At 68.4% G+C, this 18,978-nt stretch overlaps 1 protein-coding gene across 22 annotated transcripts in view; it reads right to left on the bottom strand.

The window, feature by feature from the left end:
- PLEC (plectin) overlaps positions 1–18,978 on the bottom strand; it is a 59,868-nt gene that overhangs the window by 6,224 nt on the left and 34,666 nt on the right. For all 22 annotated transcript variants that reach the window (XM_090040914.1, XM_090040916.1, XM_090040920.1 and 19 more), the window contains 26 exons: positions 18,225–18,340; positions 17,834–17,940; positions 17,626–17,745; positions 17,171–17,266; positions 16,753–16,880; positions 16,352–16,445; positions 16,113–16,267; positions 15,230–15,539; positions 15,069–15,146; positions 14,825–14,986; positions 14,519–14,623; positions 14,232–14,327; positions 13,980–14,105; positions 13,735–13,887; positions 13,470–13,624; positions 12,413–12,539; positions 12,150–12,333; positions 11,702–11,859; positions 11,395–11,573; positions 10,709–10,847; positions 8,172–8,528; positions 7,875–7,958; positions 7,576–7,680; positions 7,328–7,426; positions 2,336–5,716; positions 1–1,552 (listed from right to left, as the gene is read on the bottom strand). The exon at positions 1–1,552 is cut by the window's left edge and continues 5,459 nt beyond it. In XM_090040914.1, the coding sequence (XP_089897040.1) occupies positions 1–1,552; positions 2,336–5,716; positions 7,328–7,426; positions 7,576–7,680; positions 7,875–7,958; positions 8,172–8,528; positions 10,709–10,847; positions 11,395–11,573; positions 11,702–11,859; positions 12,150–12,333; positions 12,413–12,539; positions 13,470–13,624; positions 13,735–13,887; positions 13,980–14,105; positions 14,232–14,327; positions 14,519–14,623; positions 14,825–14,986; positions 15,069–15,146; positions 15,230–15,539; positions 16,113–16,267; positions 16,352–16,445; positions 16,753–16,880; positions 17,171–17,266; positions 17,626–17,745; positions 17,834–17,940; positions 18,225–18,340 (8,366 nt within the window). The remainder of the gene's footprint in view (positions 1,553–2,335; positions 5,717–7,327; positions 7,427–7,575; positions 7,681–7,874; positions 7,959–8,171; positions 8,529–10,708; positions 10,848–11,394; positions 11,574–11,701; positions 11,860–12,149; positions 12,334–12,412; positions 12,540–13,469; positions 13,625–13,734; positions 13,888–13,979; positions 14,106–14,231; positions 14,328–14,518; positions 14,624–14,824; positions 14,987–15,068; positions 15,147–15,229; positions 15,540–16,112; positions 16,268–16,351; positions 16,446–16,752; positions 16,881–17,170; positions 17,267–17,625; positions 17,746–17,833; positions 17,941–18,224; positions 18,341–18,978) is intronic.

Here is an 18,978-nt window from a genome sequence, read left to right as displayed (position 1 = left end):
GGGCCCGGAGCCCTTCGAAGCACAGCTGGCTCTTCTTCTCGCCCTCCTCCACCACAGTGATGATGATCTTGATGATCTTCTCCACGGTGATCTTGCCAGTCCTGTACTGCTGGATCAGGTTGCGGCGCTGCTCCTCGGTGAAGTACTCAGAGTTGATGATCTCCCAGATGGTCACTGTCTTCCCCTGGAACCTGCCGAAGGGCGCCGACACGGTGGCTTTCTTGAAGACATCTTTGGCTTCCTTGTCGGTGTAAGCCAGCTCCCGCCCCTTGGCCGCTTGGTTGGTCAGGGGCAAGAGGCAGAGGCCGGTCTCTGGGTCAGTCGTGCATCTCTCCATCAGCTCCATGTAGGTGAGGTTCTCCTGGGTGTTGGGGTCGAAGAAGCCCTTGGTGTCGTCGCTGGGGTCCGCGAGGACCTGGTTCATCTCTTCGTTGAAGTAGCCCCGCTTGTAGGCAGTTTCCACCGGCAGGCGGTGGCTGTTGACGGGGTCGATGATGCCGCCGGTGGCGATCTGGGCTTCCAGCAAGCGGATGCCGTGGTCCTTGACGATGAGCTCTTTTGTCATGGCCTGGAAGAGGGAGATCTTGTCTCCGGTGTAGGGGTCGCGGTAGCCGGTCACGGCTCTCTCGGCAGACAGCATTTTATTATGCAGCTCCGGCCCGATCACTCCTTCTTTCACAGCCTCGTTTACAGACAGCCTCTTGTTTCTCACGGGGTCGATGATGAAGCCGGAGGCAGCTTGAGCTTCCAGGAGGATGAGCGCTGTGCCTGGGCTGAGAAACTTTTTCTTCATGGCCTCATAGATGCTCATCTTCTCATTGGTGGGTTCGAGGAGCAGGCCGGCAATGCTGCTCTGGCCCCGCAGGTATCTCTTGACGTCCTCCCTCCGCGCGAGCTCTTCGACCGTCACCGTGCCCTGCAGCAGCTTGTCCACGCTCTCCTGGCTCAGGATGCCGGCTTCGGCCAGCTTCTCGGCGGGCACCTTCTGCCGGATGCCTTCGAAGGCGAACTCCGGCTCCCCATTCGGGGCCAGCCCGTCTAGGACATCTCTGCCATTAGGCACGGCTTTGGTCGGAGCCACTGGTGTCACTGAAATCACGGTTTCCTCAGGGAGGTCGTCAGTCTGGATCATGATCTCCCGCGTCTGCGCCAGAGCCACCCGGTGCTCCTCTTGCAGCTGCTCCAGTTTGTCCCTCAGCTTCTTGTTTTCTTCTTCCAGGAGCTTTTCCTGCTGCTGCCGCTGCTTCTCCAGCTGCTGCAGCTCCTCCTGCTTGCGGCGGACGCTCTCCTCCGCCTCCTTCTGCTTCTTCTTGGCCGCATCCAGCCTGGCGCCCAGCTCCTGCTTCTCCTGCTCCATCTGCTGCTGCTGCCGCTCCTGCTCGGCCTTCAGCTGCTGGGCCTTGTCCACCTCATCCTTGAAGAGCTTCTCCAGCTTGGCCTTCTCCTCCTCAATGAAATGCTCCTTCTGCAGCAGGGTGTCCTTCTCTGTGAGGAAGGTCTGCTGCAGGATCTGCGTCTCGTGCCGGAGCTGCTCCTGCTGGGCCAGCTGCATCTGGAGCGGGGACAAGACAGCGCCGTTAGACAGAGCCCGGGCAACCGCACGCGGAGGCAAAGCAGCGCGGGGCCGGATGTTAGCCGGCGGGGGGCGGTGCTGGCGGAGAGCCGGGCGGGGTAGAGGCAGCGCTGGGTTAGGGGCAGCCCCTGGGGTGCACGTTAGTGAAGCAGCCTGGCTACTCGCTGCCGGATGCGCAGCGTTAGTGGCGCTGGGGGTGGGAAGGGCACGGCTGCAACCTGTGCCTGGATTAAACAAGGAAGGGAGGGCACGTGGCGAGCAAGCTGATCTCATCCTGCTACAGGTCCCAGGGCCACTGTTGGTCCCACGTGGGCCAGCGAAGGAGGGTGCCCCCGTCCGGGACCATGCGCGAAGCCTGGGCAGGCAGGGATACCTGACTGCATGCTGCAGTTCGTTATGTCTTTAGTTTTTTGCAGTGAGGAATGAGCCGCAAGGGAGAGGGGCTGAAACTGGAGCATGCTCGGACGCTGGGTACCTGCAGGACCTATGGACTGGACCCCTAAGTCCCCGGGGCCTCCAAACCACCTCTCCTCGCAGTGCTCGCCCTACGGACGGAGCCACGAGAGCTGCGAGCAGCCCGTGGGGATGCAGCGGGGCCGGGGCGTACATGCAACTGGCCACGTGGCCGTGGGGGTGTTCTGGGAGCCCGGGCAGTGGTCGGGGGAGCTCCACGCCGGCTGTCCGAGGGACAGCCCCGGGACGCTGGAGCGGAGAGCCGCCCCCGGCCTGACCCGCACGGGGAAGGGGACGCGGGAAGGGTACCTCTTCCGAGCGCTGCTGCAGCTGCTCTGCCTCCTGCTTGAGCTTCTCCTTCTCCCGCTCCAGCTCGGCGATGGCTCTGCGCAGCTTGTCGGCCTCCTGGTCGCTCTGGTGCCGCTGGATCTCCAGCGTCTGCACCAGCGTCACCTTCTCGCGGGTGGCCAGCTCGGTCTGGTGCAGCTTCTCGCTGATCTCCTCCGCCTGCTTGCGGAAGCGCTTGGCATCCTCCTCGGCCTTGTCCTTGGCCAGGCCCATCTCCGTCACGTGCAGCTTGAGGCGCTCGGCCTCGGCCGAGATCTCCAGCTGCCGCCGGCGCTCGGCCTCCAGGGTCTTCTGGAAGCCCTCGGTCTCCTCCACCAGGCGCTGCTCCATCTGCTCCTTGTCCTCCTGCAGCTTCTTGGCGTGCTCCTGCGCCAGGTCCTTCTGCTTCTGCAGCATCTCGGCCTCGGCCCGGAGCCGCGTGGCCTCCTGCACGGCCTGCATCTTCTCCTTCAGCATCTTCTCGGCCAGCACCCGCTGCTGCGCCAGGTCCTCCTCGGCCAGCTGCCGCAGGCGCGCGGCCTCCTGCGCCTCCACGCTCAGGCGCGCGGCCTCCTCGGCCACCTGCCGCATTTTCTCGGCCTCCTCGGCCAGGACCTTCTGCGTGTTGTCCTTGTCCTTGAGGATCAGCAGCTTGTTCTCCTGCTCGATGCGGTTCTTCAGCTTGACCAGCTCCTCCATCTGCACCCGCACCTTGAGCAGCTCCTCCTCCGCCTGCGCCCGCTGCCGCGCAGCCTCCGTCACCTCCGCCTTCAGCCGCTGCAGCTCCTCGTCCAGGATGCCCTTCTGGTGGTCCGTCTCCTCCAGCTGCAGCTTGACCTTGGCCAGCTCCTGCTCCACCTGCGCCTTCTGCCGCAGCGTCTGCTCGGCGAACCGCTTGTGCTTCTCCATCTCCGCGTCCGCCAGCTGCTTCTGCCGCAGCGCCGCCTGCTCTGCCTGGGCCCGCTTGGCCGCCTCCAGCTCCGCCTCCTTCCTCAGCTTCTCCGCGTCCGCCTGCGCCTGCGCCTGGGCCTGCGCCTCCTCCTCGGCGCGCTGCTTCAGCCGCTCGGCCTCCTCCACCTGCTGCCGGGACAGGCTGGCGTCCTGCTCGGCCCGGGCCCTCGCCAGCTCCGCCGCCTCGGCTGCCGCCTTGGCCCGCCGGGCCTCCTCGCGCAGGCGGTCGAGGGCGCTCTGCTCCTGGCGCCGCGTCTGCAGCAGCTCCTGCTCCTTCTGCTGCACGGCCGCCACGTGCGCCGCCTCCTCGGCCTCGATGCGCCGCTGCGCCGCCTCCTGCGCCAGCTGGATCTGCCGCTCCGCCTCGCGGTCCGACAGCTCCTTCTGCCGCTTGGCCTCCTCCACCTTGGCCCGCAGCCGCTCCAGCTCCTCCAGCGCGGCCTTGCGCTGCCGCGCCGCCTCCTGCTCGGCCGCCAGGATCTTCTTGACCTTCTCCTCGGCCTCGCGCCGGCGGCCCTCCTCCTCCAGCGCCAGCTGCCGCTGCCTCTCGGCCTCCTGCTCGGCCTGCTCCTTGCTGCGCTGGATCTCCTCCGCGCTGGTCTTGAGGCGGCCCAGCTCCAGCTCCAGGTCGGCCTTGCCGGCCGAGGTCTGCTCGAACCGGACCTTGAGCAGGCGGATCTCCTCCTCCACCACGCGGCGCTGCTTCAGCGTCTCGTCCACCAGCCCCTTCTGCCGCCCCAGCTCGGACTCGGACGCCTTGCGCAGCTGCACGATCTTCTCCTCGATGTCCTGCTTGTGCTGGGCCGCCTGCTCCTCCAGCAGCCGGCGCTGGTAGGCCTCGTCCTCCGCCAGGCGCCGCAGCCGCTCGTTCTCGGCCTCCTTCTCCTTCAGGGCGATCTCCGCCTCCGTCTTCAGGCGCGAGGCCTCGCTGATGGCCGCCAGCTTCTCCTTGAGGATGCGCTCGGCCTCCGCCCGCTGCCGCGCCGCCTCCTCCTCCGCCCGCAGCCGCTGCCGCGCCGCCTCCTCCGACAGGGCCCGCAGGCGCGCCGCCTCCTCGGCCAGCTCCCGCAGCTTGCCGGCCTCGGCCTCCAGCCGCTGCTTGGACTCCTGGCTGGAGGAGCGGGACTCCTCCTCGGCCTTGGCCTTGCTCCGCAGCAGCACCTCCATCTCGGCCCGCAGCTTGGCCAGCTCCTCCTCCAGCTCCTGGCGCCGCTGCAGCGCCTGGCCCACCTCGGCCTTGAGGCGGGACAGCTCCTCCTCCAGGAGCAGGCGCTGCTGCTCCCCGTTCTCCATCTCGGCCTTCAGCCGGATCAGCTCCTGCTCGGCCAGCAGCTTCTGCTGGGCCGTGCCCTCGGCCAGCTTGCGCTGCTTGTCCAGCTCCTCCTCGGCCTGCTCCTTCTGCCGCAGGGCCGACTCCTCCGCCTTGGCCCTGCGGCGCGCCTCGCGCTCCGCGTCCTCCTTCTGCTTCTCGGCCTCCTCCTGCGCCAGCGCCTTCTTGTGCGCCACCTCCTCGGCCTGCAGCCGCAGCCGCAGCGCCTCGTTGGCCTTCTGCCGCCACTTCTCCAGCTCCTTCTCCGCCTCCTCGCGGCTGCGCTCGGCGTCCAGCTGCTGCCGCTTGAGGTGCTCGGCCTCCTCCTGCAGCTGGGCCACGACGCTGTGCTCCTGCTGCAGCGACATCTCCAGCTGCGCCGTCTTCTCGGCGAAGCTCAGGCGCTTGCTCTGCAGCTCGGCCGCAGCGCTCTTCTGCGCCATGTCCTGCGCCACCTGGATCTGCCGCTCCTTCTCCAGCTCCGCCTGCCGCATGCGCCGCTCAGCCTCCTCCGCCTGCAGCCGCAGCTGCTCCAGGTCGGCCAGGGCTCGCTGCTTCTCGCGGGCCGCGGCCTCCTCGGCCTGCACCTTGCGCCGCAGCTCCTCCTCCGCCTCCCGCTTCTTCTGCGTCTCGTCCTTCACCTGCTTGCGCAGGCGCTCGGCCTCCTCCTGCGCCTGCCGCTTCTGCCGCTCGGCCTCCTCGGCCCGGGCCCGCAGCGCCTGCAGCTCGGTCTCGGCGCCGGCCCGCTGCCGCTCCGTGCTGTCCAGCTGCAGGCGGATGAGGCGGATCTCCTCCTCCACCCGCTGCCGGCTGTGCTCGGCCTCCTCGACCAGCTTCACCTTGGACCGGATCTGCTGGTCCGAGTTCTGCTTGAGCTGCATCAGCTCCTGCTGGATGTTTTGCTTCTGGTGCTCGGCGTCCACGGCCACCACCTCGCGCCGCGTCACCTCCTCCTGCATGCGGAGCTGCAGCTCCCGCGCCTCCTTCTCTGCCTGCGCCTTGGCCTTGGCGTGGGCCTCGGCCAGCTGCTTCTGCTTCTCCAGCTGTGCCTCCACCTCCGCCAGCCGCCTCCGCTCCTCCTCCTTCAGCTTCTCGGCCGCTTTCTGGAGGGGAAAGAGTGCAGAGAAAACAGAGAAGGGGAGAGAGAAATCACAACGCGCACAGCCAACGGCTCCGGGCCACGCACGGCCGAGGCATGGAAGGGCCACGCGGGGGGATGCGGCATGAGGATGGAGGGGATCCCCGGGCATCCCCAGAGCTAGCGGTGGCGATGCTGGCTTCCAGAAGACAGACGGCAGACAAGAGGGACATGTTACTACCGTATCTCACTTAGTACAGTGCGGAGACAGGGACGGAGCAAGCGGGCGGCTGTGCGGGGAGCGGGAACCGATGTACCCAGGACAGAGAATGGGGCGAGAGCGAAGCCTGAGGAGGATGGAGACGGGGGAGCAGCGTGCGCACCATCACCGTGCCCACTGCGGTCCCGGGAGCCCCTTCCCCCCGCGCACCTGCCCGCTGGCCCCGGGCTCTCGGGAGCAAAGGGGCAGCTGCGGAAAGGCACCGTCACCGTCACCGCCAAGAGCAGGAGAAACCCAGCGAGATCGGAGCGGCAGAGAGAGCCCTTTGCCTGGGGGGAGCACTCGGGGTCTGCCCCGCGTGGCCCAGCTGGCTCTGGGGAGCCCGGGAGCCGGAGCCGGGGGCCACGCAGGCCGTGCCGGGCCCTTTCCCGGGAGCTGGAGGGTCTGCACCTGACAGCGTGCTGAGGTTTCCCCGTGGGAGGGACCGGGACAGGGGAGGGAGCAGAGACTCCCCAGGACTCTGCCCTGGACCCTGCCCCGCTTGCCCTCACGGCAGGAGGTGGCCGGAGCTGGGGGGGGTCTTACTTCCTGCACCCGCTGGGCCAAACCCCAACCCAGGCTTGGATGGCAGTGCTCTGCGACCTTAGGGCCCTGCCAGCCCGCGGAGGGGGCTGCGCTCTCAGATCCAGCCCAGCTAATTGCTTCCCATCCCTTGACCCGGGCGGGTTCCCCAAGGGGCTGCCTCGTTTCAGGGGAGAGTGCAAGAAAGCATCCTGCCGGGCCGGGGCCGGGGCCAGGGGGTCCAGCTGTGCACGGCAGACGGTGCGGTGAGCAGGTGGGGGGGGCGCAGGCTGCTCGCAGCGGCGTGGTGAGACGGGGCGTGGGGGGCATGCAGAGTGGAGTACCTGGTGCAGGGTGCCAGAGTCATCCTGGTTTTTACCCTCCATTAGATCCCAACCAACACAAACATCCCCCAAGACAAAGCACTGGCAAAGCGGCTCGACTTCCAAGGGCAGAAACCAAGAGTTAGACAGGTAACCCGAACAGCACACGCAGAGTCCACATCCCGCCGCGGCGCAGCGCGGCACGGCACGGCACGGCACGGCATGCCCCGCGCACAGCATCATGCAAAGGCAGACACTGACTGTACTAAGTGTATCTGGGAAGTGCCTCCTAACACCACACAGAGCAGAGCCCTGGCCAGGCCCCTGCCCGGGCCCTGCCGTCCCTCCCTGAGGGTCAATTTGTTGCACCCCGAGCCAGCAAGTTTGCCCCAGAAGCCCATGTCGGAGCGGGGTTAGAGAGCCCGGGGCTGGTGTTAGTGATGGGGCCGGCGGCCGGGATGGACAATGCTCCTCGTCGTCATGGAAGGAGAACGATGCGGCCAGAGTCATCCCCCGCGGGCCGCATGCCTACCTCCTCCTCCTCCAGCCGTCGCAGGGTCTCGGTGATGAATTTGATGTACTGGCTGGTGAGCGTGGTCAGCTCGCTGTAGCGTGTCCGCATGTCCACATACTGTCGGCAGCGAGACACGGGTCAGCGGGGACCGGGACACGCTGCACCCCTGCCTGCCGGAGCCCCCTTGCACCCAGCCCCTCGCACAGCGGAGAGCTGCGGCCCCGTGGGCACCTGCCGTCTAGGGAGCCCCTCCCTGCCCCCCTCACCTCCTGGATGATGCTGTCGGATGCAGACTGCACTTTGGGCTTCTTGGCTGGAGAAGCCACGGGCTCCACCTGGGCCTTGTAGGTCACCAGCTGCAGCTCATAATCCTGCAGAGGCAGAGGAGGTCTGGTCAGGGCTCCCGGGCAGAGAGCAGCAGCCTGAGCCCCCCCCGGCTCCGGGAGCGATGAGGGCCCATGGAGACCCGCTGGGCACCCTCCGCACAGGGTCGCGGGGGCTGCAGTCTGCACGGCCCAGCCCGGTCGCGCCTGCAGCAGGGCCGCCCCAGGAGAGCCTCCCGCACCTTGATGGCGTCGATGTACTGCTTGGCGAAGCGCTGGCACTCGTCCACCTTCTCCCGGGTCTGGTCGCTCTCCTCCAGGAGTTTCTGTGGGAAGAGGCCGGGCGTGAACTCGGAGCCGCCTCTCCGGGCTGGCCCATGCCTGGACACGCGTGGCAGTGTCAGCCCTGCCAGGCAGCAGACACGGCTGCACAAAGAGGTCATGCCGCTGGCCTGCATCCAGCCCCCACGGCACAACGCCTGCCTGCTCCCAGCACCAGCCCGGGCCCCCCCTGCCCCGGACCCAGGCACGGGCGCTACCTTCTCCTGAAGCAGCTGCTCGCGGACGGCTTTGCTGTCCGTGATGGGCACGGACTGGATCTGCTCCTGCCGCTGCCTGGCATCCTGGATCCAGCGCATGAGCCAGTCGTAGCTCTCGCGGTAGTAGCGCAGCTGCCGGCCCAGCTGGTCGAGCTCGCGCTGGCGCACGTCGATCTGTGCCAGGATGGCCTGCCAGCGCTCCAGCAGCTGCTGGATGCGCTCCCGGTACCGGTCCAGGTCCACGTCCCGCTCGCTGTGGCCCCGCAGCATGCGCTCATTGACGTCCTTGGCCTTGTTCAGATCCGACTCCAGGGTGCTGAACAGGGGCTGGTGCCCCTCCACTTGCGCCCGCAGCCGCTGCAGCACACGGGCAGCGTCAGCCATGGCCGTGACCGCAGCGGGGCAACTGCCCCCCCCGTCCCCTCCCAGCCCCCGCCCTGCCCGCACCCTCACTGCAGCTCCCGCTGCCCAGGCGCAGGCTCCATCTCCTTTCTCCTGCCCTGCTCAGGTCTGCTCTGCCCCGGTGCATAGAGAAGCGGGGCTGGCCGAGGGGTCTCATTCAGTCCACCCCCTGCTTAAGGCAGGATCAGCGTCGTCCAAACCCCCCACACAAACCGCGTGTGCGACCTCGGAGCCGCACGACAGTCACCCCGACACGGCCCCAGGCATCACCCCCGCCCTGCCCCCGGGATGTGGGGGGCCGTGGCCACCAATGTCCTGCTGCCGCCGGGTGGGGTCATGGGTGCTGCAGAGCCCAGGCCCTGGCCGTGCCCCCGCTACAGAGGAAGGCAAAACCCCCCAGTGCAAACCAGTCTAAACAGGGGGAAAATCCCTTCCTGCCCCAGTGCAGTGTGGGGCTGAGCCTGAGCGCAGAGGCAAGACCCTCCAGCCGGGACCCCCCAGCAGGAGCGTTGGCACAGCCCAGCCCCTTCCTCAGCGCCTCTTGGGGAGGCTTAAACCCCCTCACACATGGAGCAGAGAGAGGGGCACCCAGCACAGCCCCAGAGCCTGGGACATCCCCACAGCAGAGCACAAGCATCCCTGCGCCCAGTACCCCTCCAGCCTTTCCCTGACACCTCCCACGACGGAAAGTCCCCCACTTCCCTGGCATCTCTCCCACGGCCTCATGGCTCTGACAGCGCAGAAGCTTTTCCTGATCTCCAACATAAACCAACTTTGATGCAACTTCCAGCCATTAATCTCCGTCCTCCTCTCTGCACCAAGAGAGACGAGGCACTTCCCCTCTTCTCTCCAGCAGCCCTTCAGGGATTTGCAGACCGCGGCTGTGTCCCCTCTTAAGTGTCTTTTCCTCAAGCTGAATGTGCCCAGCTCCTTCAGCCTCTCCTCCAGGACTTGCTTGCCAAGCCCTTGATCACTGTCCCCCACCTCTGGACCCTCTCTCACTTCTCCATATCCTGTTTAAACCGTGGAGCCCAGACCGGCCAACTGTCCTGGGGGACACCTCCAGAAGCAGGTACGTGGGGCGCAGTGAGGCAGACGCCTCTGGGGCCCCGGAGGAACGACACCCCCGGGCAGGCCTGGTTGCCTCTGCGCCCGGTTCACCTCCCTGCCCCCCACAGCGCTCCGGGCACACAGGGAGGTCGGCGCTCCCCAATGGGAAAATGGGCTGGAGCGCACCCTCAGCAAGCTGCGGGGAGCAGGAGGTACACTGGAGGTCAGGCTAGGATTCAGAGTGACCTGGTCTCATAGGAGGATCGGGCCAAAAGGGATCTTGAGGTTCAGCAAGGACAAGTGCAAAGTCCTGCACTGGGGAGGGAGCGATCCCCAGCACCGGGGCAGGCGGGGGTGACGGGCTGGGCAGCAGCTCTGCAGAAAAGGACCGGGGGGGACAGGGGACAAGGAGCTGAACAGGAGCCAGCAGTGTGCCCTTGGTGCCAGGAAGGCGACCGGCGTCCTGGGCTGCATCGGCAGGAGCGTTGCCGGCAGATCGGGCAGCGATTCTTCCCCTCTATTCAGCACGGGGGAGGCCACATCTGGATCCTGTGTCCAGCTGTGGGCCCCACTACAGAACGGATGCGGACACATAGGACAGAGTCCGGCAGAGGGCAATGAAATGGTTGTGGGGCTGGGGGACAGGACTGGTGAGGAGAGGCCGAGGGAACTGGGCTGATTGAGTCTGCAGAAGAGAAGACGGAGGGGGATTGAACAGCAGCCTCCACCTCCCTGCAGGGGGGCTGCAAAGAGGATGGAGCTGGGCTGGTCTCATTGGAGCAGATGACAGGACAAGGAGGAATGGGCTCAGGCTGCAGCAAGGGAAGTTGAGGTTGGATACTAGGAAGAATTTTCTCCCGGGGAGGGTGGTGAAGCACTGCGACAGGCTCCCCAGAGAGGTGGTACAGTCTCCATCCTTGGAGGTGTTTAAAGACCCAGGTAGACAAAGCCTTGGCTGGGATGATGTAGTTGGAGCTGGTCCTACTTGGAGCAGGGGGTGCACTAGATGACTCCTAAGGTCCCCTCCAGCCCTTGTTGTCTGCGTTTCTATGATTTTACACTGCGGGAACCAGCCCCACCCTCACCTTCAGCTCAGCTTTGCTGGCCTCCAGCTCGTTGAGGTCGGCGGGCACAGTCTGCACGTCCTTCAGCTGCTCCTCGTACTTGCGAACCAGATCCTCGGCCCCCTGCGTGCTGCGGATCACCAGGTTGACGGTCTTCAGCCTGCGGTGGGGACAAAGATCAGCTCCTGGGCAGAGGCAGCCCAGCCCTCGCCCAACTGCCCCGGAGGAAACCGGAGCCGCAGGAGACGCCAGCACCACGTGCAACCGGGCCCCTGCACCAGCCAGACCTGCAGCCCCAGGAGGTGGCAGCCCTGAGCCCAGCCGGCCGTGTCCAGAACCTGGGGGGCAGGCGGGGAGCGGCACCACCACACCACACCACACGCTGGTGGTCAGCATGGAGCCCGCCCTCTCCCACACAGGAGGTCTGGCTCCGGGAGCAGGAGGCATGGGACCCCTCCAGCACATGCACCCCCATGGAGTTGTTCACCCCCCAGCGCGCCCACGCCCCTGCAGCTGACCTCCCTAGGCTGGGGGAGCAGGAGACCAGGGTGTGCTACATTTCCACGGCGGGGAAAGCAGGGGCAGGGACACACTGGGACATGCACAGGCAGGGTAACAGTGCGACGGGCCCTGCTGTCCCTGCACTGCTCGACTGCCCCTGGCCTGGCTGTGGCCAGGCTCGATGGCAGGGCCTGCAGGACACTCACTTCTCCAGGTAGATGCTGGAAAGGCTGTAGACCTGGTCCATCTTCTGCAGCGTGACATCCAGCTCCGAGCGCAGGACGGGGGCCGAGCTGGCCTGCTCCGGCTGGGCCAGCACCTTCTCCGTCCGCTCGCTCACCTGGTCCAGGTTCTTGCGGATGCCCTCCAGCTCCAGGTGGATTTGCTGTGGGGGGAGGCACGGCCGTCACGGCATGGCACCGTGCACCAGCCCCCCCGGCTGCAGGGCGGGGGGTCCCAGGCCCCGTGCGCGGCTCCAGACCAGCCGCCCGCGGGCCGGGCGTGGGCGCCCACCTGCTGCTCGCTCATGCGCTGGGCGCACTCCTTGGCTGGGTCCTTCTCGAGGGGCAGGCGGATGCGGTGGATGGTGCGGGACTCGCAGCCCTCCAGCTGCAGCCGGATGTCCTTCAGCTGCGAGATGTAGTTCTTGCACAGCGACTCGTCCTGCTCCCCTGTGGGCCGTGGCAAGGCTCAGCCCCCGACCGCCCTGGGGGTGTCCAGGGCAGGGGCCTGGCACGGGTGTGCACAGGGGGAGGGCGCAGCCCTGTTGCGGCAGCAGGTGCCAGGGGCTGTGGGGGCACAGCCCTAGCCGGAGAGGGCTGGCGAGTGGAGGTGCAGGAGTGGTCCCTGGCGCTAGGGGGGCTCAGGGGGTCCCCAGTGAGCACCCTGGACACGGTAGGTGTGGGGGCTGCGGGTGCAGGGGGCCAAGGGACCCTGAAGAGGGTGTGGGGGGTGCCGGTACCTTTCTCAAGGCCACGCAGCAACAGCTGGTACTTGCTGGTGCAGGCGCTGTATTGCTGCTCTGCCTGGCGCCGGTCATCGGGTGGGAAGCTGGGGGCATCCTGGCTGTCGCGCAGGAAGTCCTGGTAGTGTGTCTCCAGGCTGCGCAGCATCTGGCGCTGCTCCTCCACCGACATGGTCCGGAACTGCGGGAGCGCACGCTCAGCCCCTGCACGGCCCCGTCCCAGGTGCCACCTGCCCCGCCCCCCCCCGGGCGAGACTCACCGTGATCTGGGACCAGGACTGGATCTGCTGGATGTCACGGACCAGGTACTGCCAGGACAGAAGGCTCTTCATGTCCACGTGCAGCTGGTGCCAGAGCGTCAGCAGCTGCTGGTGGGTGACATCGAGCCTGTGGAGAGACGTGCCGCATGAACCGGGGCTGGGCCGGGCCCATCACCCCGGGACAGGAGGAGTCCGGGCACCTCCAGCCACAGCACGGAGGGAAATCGCTGTCAAAAAGTGATGGGGCTGGTAGGGAGCTGTGGGGTTGCATCCAACCCGAGGCAGGATCAGCCCCTTCCAGACCAGCCCAGACAAACCCATGGCCGACCTCAGAGCCGTTGCCCTGACGCAGCCCCGGGCATCGCCCCCGCCCCTGCCCCCGGGATACAGGGGGCCGCGGCTGCCACTGTCCTGTTGCTGCCGGGGGGTCACGGGCACTGTGGAGAGTAAGGCCCAGGCCTGCTCCGGTGCAGAGGAAGGGGAAACCCCCCAGTGCACACCAGTCTGAGCAGAGGGAAATCCCTTCCTGCCCCAGTGCAGCGCGGGCGTGAGCCTGAGCGCAGGGGCAAGACCCTCCACCAGGACCCCGTGGGGTCGGTGCCAGCAGGAGCATTAGCCCAGCCCAGCCCCATCTCCAGCCACTGGGCTTAAAACCCCCCCGACACATGGAGCAACAGGAGGGGGAAAATAATTCCCTCCCAGCTCCAAGGAGCAACCAGCAAAGCCCAGAAGCCTGCAAATCCCCACAGCAGAGCACGGGCATCGCTGCGCCTAGATCCTGCCCGCCCAGCCCCCCTTGGACCCTGCAGTGCGGGAGCCCCCCTTCCCTGGCATCTCTCCGGCTGCCCCGTTTCCAGGCTCTCATCTAAGCTGCCTTTGCTGCAGCCTGAAGCCCCGGCTCCGTGTCTGGAGAAGAGCGGCTGCCCCACGGGCGTTGGCAGACTGCCGCCACGTCCCCTCCCGGGCGCCGTTCCCACCCGCTGAACGCAGGACGGGACCCTGGGGCTGAGCCCGTGCCCCGCACCAGACGGGGGGAGGGCGGCCGGAGCCCACCCACCTGCTGACGGCGTCCAGCGCCTCCTTGTTGGGCGGCGGCACAAGGAAGCAGACGGACGGCACGATGGCCTCGGCGCCGCCCGGGCTCAGCACCTTCCACTTCTCGGGCTGCGCGTTGCTGAGCAGGGTGCACTCATCCGCCTTGTGCACCGTGATCTGGGGGCGGAGGCGGTGTCAGCCCCAGGCACGGCTGCCCCACAGCCCCCAGCCCCCCATGGCCAGCCCCGAGCCCCCCGTCCCGCAGGGTCCCTCCCTGCCCCACTCACCTCCATCTGCTTGTAGTCGCAGACGGCCTGGACGGGCAGCCGGCCCCGCAAGGGAGTGCTGGGGCTGCGGGGCTTGAGCTGCACGATGGCCTTGGCCCGCTTGGCCAGCCCGGCCAGCTGCCCCTTGTACTCCGCCAGCTGCTCCTTCTCATCCTGGGGGGCAGCAAGGGTGAGTCAGGCTGGCCGGCCCCCGGCGCTTGCAGGGGACGGGGACGGGGACGGGGACAGGGACAGGGGGCACTCACGAGCGAGTCCTTCAGCAGGTCCTCGAGGCGCGTCACGGTGATGGCACGGTCGCACGAGAACTTCTTCCTCATGCCGTCCTGCATCTTCCTCAGGAACTCCTCGGCCTCCTTCACGTCGGAGAAGAACTGCGGGGCAGGGCGGGGCGGGGCGGTCAGCCGCGGCCTCCCCGCTCCTCATAGGGCCTGGCCGAGGCCCCCGTGCACCACAGCAAAGCCCCCTCCCCAGAGCGCCTGGCCCCCGCCCCCGCGTACCTGGAAGTAGGCGGTGTTCTCCTTGAGGTGCGCCTCGATGCAGCAGCACAGCTGGAGCATCCAGCTCCACTGCGTCTGCAGGCCCGCCTGGAAGGCCTGTGACGAGAGCCCAGCCGTCACGCCCTGCCCTGCCCTGCCTGGGGGGCTCCTGCCCGCGGGGCAATGGCCCTCCGCCCCCAGGATGCCCCCCCACAGCCCTGTGCTGCCCCAGGGCCCAGCAGTGCCCCGCGACACTGTCCACAGCCTGACGCTGCCCCCGGGACCCCTGCAGCCCGGCGCCCGCTCACCTCCACGGTCGGCTGGGCAGGGTGGCCGTCACGCAGCAGCCGGTCCCCCGTGCTCTGGATCTCCTTGATCTTCCGCTCCCGCAGCTCCAGCTCCCGCATCAGCCCCTGGCGCGGCGCAGGGGGAGAGGGGGTCAGTGCTGCGGGCGCAGCAGACCCAACGCCCTCGTGCCGCCCCTGCCCAGACCCCCGGGGACCTGCCCTGCATGGGGGCCGCGGGAGGCACGTGGAGCCCGGGATGGGAGGAGGACGCGGGATGCGCCGGGCCCGGCAAGGGAGCCGCCAGCGCGCGGTCGGGGGGGGCAGTACCGAGTAACTGTCCTTCTTGGCAGCCACGTTGGGGTTGCGGTCACTCCAGTCGTAGGCCACCTCCTCCTCCTCCTTCTCGCTCAGCCACAGCAGCTCCTTGGTGGCGGCGCTGACGAAGCCGTGCAGGCTCTCCAGGTGCCGCAGCCGCGCCTTGGATGCCGTCTGCGCCAGGACACACGGGATGAGCGGCCGTGGCGCCTGTGCCCACACCCCAGGCTCCCCCATCCCTGCGTCCCACGCTCACCAGCAGCTTGGCGTACTGCAGGTCCAGCTTGCTCAGGCAGTCACGATAGGCACTGCGTGGGCCAGGCGAGAGCTGCGCCTGGGGGGACAGCGGGGCAGGGGGTGAGCACGTGGCGGGACCCCTGCACCTGAGTCCCACCAGGCGGGAGCGGGGCCGGTCACCTCGTCAGCGCGCGCCCGCTCGATCTTGGCACGAAACTCCTCGACAGACTGGTGCAGGCCACGGTGGCTGCCCAGCTGCGACTCCACCGTGGGCAGGTCCACGCCCCACTCGGCCCCGTCCACACGGCGCTGGTTCTCCTCCACCCAGGCCAGCAGGTCCTGCAGGTAGCGCAGCGTGACGTCCTCCAGCTCCGGGCGCGCGCGCTGGGTCAGCACCACGGTGGTCTGTGTCACGGCCGGGGCGCCCGACTTGAGGCGCAGGTTGTACTCGGTGCGGATGGCCACCAGGCGCTCGTGCAGGCGGTACACCCTGCGCAGGGGCGGGCGGGAGGGTCAGCGCACAGCCCGCCCCTGCACACGTCCCGAGCGCGCCTCGGCAGCGGGTACGCAGGGGGGTCAGACCCTGGGCAGCGGTCAGTCAAACCCAGTCCCAGGTGCACTGAGGGGGTGCAGCTTGGGCTTTGCTCCACCCCAGGGGCACTGAAGGGGTGTGGCTTGGGCTGTGCCCCACCCCAAGGAGGCACTTAGGAGGCGTGGCTTGCACTGAGCTCCGCCCCAGGGGGCACCAAGGGGGCATGACTTGAGCTAGGCTGCAACCCAGGAGTACCAGGGAGGTGTGGCTTGGACTGTGCCCCACCCCAGGGGGACAGAGGGGGTGTGGCTTGGGCTGTGCCCCGCCCCAGACTGGCTGAGGCTCTGCGGGGTCCAAGCAGGGAGCTGAGCAGGGGCAGGGGCAGGGCAGGGTCACAAGGCTGCAGGGCTGGGCTCAGCACTGCTCCCAGGGCAGGAGGTGGGCGGGGCAGTGAGGGGCGTGGCCAGCCCCGGCCCCACCCCCAGAGTGCAGGTGGGCATGTCGGCCCAGGCCCCGCCCCCGTGCAGGCACCTGCGGTACATCTGCTCGCCCTGCGGGTGCCGCCCATCCTTGAGCGTCTGCACGTCGTTGAAGAGCAGCCGGATCATCCCGTCCGCTTTGTCCAGGTCGCGCTCCACCTCTGCCACCTTCTGCGCTGGTTTCCCTGCGTTCAGCAGCCGGATGTCCTGCGCCGCGGAGGGGGGGCGTGAGGGGGGTCCCGCCTGCGCTGTGGCGCTGCCCCGACCCACCCCGCGGGCCCCGGCTCTCACCGACTGCAGCAGGGTGTCGGCCTGGTTGAGCTGCTCCTCGCACAGCCCCGACTCCATCTGCAGCTTGCTCACGATGCGCTGCAGCCGCTCCAGCCTGCGGGACACCGCGGCGTCACCCCGGTGTGCAGCACCCCGTCCCCGCGCCCCCCCGTGCCTGGAGGTGCACGACCCGGTGTGCTCGGCACAGCCCGTGGCACTGCCGCGCCCAGCCAGCTGCGCGGCTCCAGGCTGCAGTTTCCTGAGCGGAGCGGGGCGGGGGGGCAGTGACTCACGCGCCATGTGGTTTTCATTAGTGGGACGGGGCAGGCGGGGACACCCGGCCCCGGTCGGCTTTCACGTGCCAGGAGCCGCCCGGCCCGGAGCCACGGGGACGGGGCGGCCCCAGCACTGCCCACACCCACCTCTCGAACTCGGCACGCAGAAGCTTCTCGCGCTCCAGGATGGCGACATGCAGCTTGCCCCACTCCTTCTCCACGTCCAGGGGGTGGTAGCCAGGCGGCACCTTCAGCTGCCCCGACTGCACCGCGGCCTGCATCAAGGGAGCCCGTCAGACCCGCCACCCGGCCCCCTCCCGCCCCATGCATGGGTCTGGGGGCTCCATGGGCACCGCCCTTCCCCCCAGCAGCTGCAGGGACCCTGGGGAGGGGGAACCCGGCACGTGGCTGGACCAGCTGCTCTGCACACGCCAGAGCTGCTGTGAGCCATGAAACGAGAGTCACAGGATGCCCCGTGGCCCATCACATGCCCCGGCGGCACTGATAGTGGGGGGGCTGCTCCAGTCCCCGGCGCAGGCGCAGCGGCCCCCGCGGCTGCCCTCACCTCCAGCGACTGGTAGATGAGCTTGGAGCGGTTCTTGTCGGCCTCCTTGGCCGGGAGCTCCGTCTCCTTGAACTTCAGGAACTGGCGCCACAGGATCTGGGGGGACGAGTGGGGGGTTGGGGGGGCACTCATGGCCCAGCAAGGGGTCAGGGTCCTCCCCCCGGCTGGGTGCGGGCACAGCGGGGTCCCCAGGCCTGCCCGCGGGGGGCGGCCCCGTCCCCGTGCCAGGCCGGGCAGGAAGGAAGGGCGGAGCGGCCACCCGAGGCTGGTGACTCACGGGGCAGCATGGAAGGAGTGAGTCACGGCACCCCGGTCCCGCCCCGCACCCTCCACCGCCCGCGGCCTGCTGCCTCCGCGCCCCCGGGCAGGGCCCTGCGCAGACCCCCACGCGGTCACAGCCCCGGAGCGGGCACACCCCATTTGGGGCTCGGGGCAGCGCGAGGGCCCGGGCTCACCTCAATCTCCTCGTAGCTGGCGGGGACCTTGCGCTCCTCGAAGAGGACGGTGTGATGGCGAATCCACTGCAGCAGCAGCGTCACCACCTCGTAGTACTCCTGCCAGCGCAGCTGCAGCTCCTGGGGGGACGTGCAGCCGTGGCACCCACGCAGCAGTGCCCAGGCGCCCGCCTTCCCCCCCCACTCCCGGCCCCGGCCCCGCACTCACGTTGGCCTTGACACCGTCCTGCACGTCGGGCACGCGCGGCATGGCGTCGTACAGCGACGAGACGTAGGTGATGATGGACTTCTCGTCCGGCTGCGGCACGTCCACGTCTGCAAGGACACGAGGGAGCTGCGACCCGCTCGCCAGAGGCCGTGCCCCCTCCTAGAGAGGGCAAAACCCCCGAGGCCATGCCGACTTGACCGGGGCTGGGGGGAAATCCCTTCCTGTCCCCAACCATGCCACCGGGGCTGACACGGCCCCGGGAACAAGACTCTCCAGGCAAGACCCCGAGACGCAGAGCTGCAGCGGGGCAAAGGCAGGGGCAGCCCGGGGGCCCCCAGGGCCGTGCAGGGGTGCCGCGGCGGTCGTGTCCACCCCGTAACCCACCCCGTACCTTCAGGGTCCAGCAGGCGGGTGACGCCCAGGTCCCGCTCGGCCACGCCGAAGGCCTGGTCCAGGTTCTCCAGGTTGGTCTGGCGATACACCTTGTTCATGTCGATGAGCATGGGCCTGTGGGGGAGCACACGTGAGCCAGGGGCAGGAGGCATGTGCTGGCCCCCTCCATGCCCGAGGCACAGCAAGCATGAGCTGGCACGGCGCCCCACAGACACCTCCCGGCTCCACTACTGCCCCGGGCTCGGCCCTGCCCTCCTCAGCCCGCCCGGCCAGGATCAGCTCCCCACGCTCCCGCACCAGCACCCGGCCCACGGGTGCAGGGAGCCCCGCGAACGGCACATGCAGGGTCCCGGGCCCCGATCCTGGCTGAGGCAGCCTCAACCCTTCACCCCTCTGCAGCCAGCCGGTGTCGAGACGCCGGCCGGCCACGGGAGCCACGAAGGCAGCTCTTGAACCCTCCCCACCTCTCGGTGGCACAGCCCCACGTCCCAGCGCCAGCCCGGCAGCACCGGGCTGCACGGGCACCGCAGCAGCCCCCCGAATGCCTACACTTCCTGCAGGCGCAGGGCCGAGTGCACGGAGTAGAGCGAGCCACTGAGGCCAGGGCCGTCGGGCGCCTCGGGCACCTCCTCGCACATCATCACCACGCGGCCCCCGGCCCCCGCTGCTCGCTGCTGCCTCCGCAGCCTCTTAGCCCGCGGGCGCCGGCTCGGCTCCATCCCGGGATCCGTGCGGCCCGCGGCTCCCGCTCG

This window comes from Crocodylus siamensis, chromosome 3 (genome assembly GCF_052110815.1).
Source record: "Crocodylus siamensis isolate JL-2025a chromosome 3, ASM5211081v1, whole genome shotgun sequence".
Taxonomy (NCBI): Eukaryota; Metazoa; Chordata; order Crocodylia; family Crocodylidae; genus Crocodylus; species Crocodylus siamensis.
This window is presented reverse-complemented; position numbering and strand designations above follow the sequence as displayed.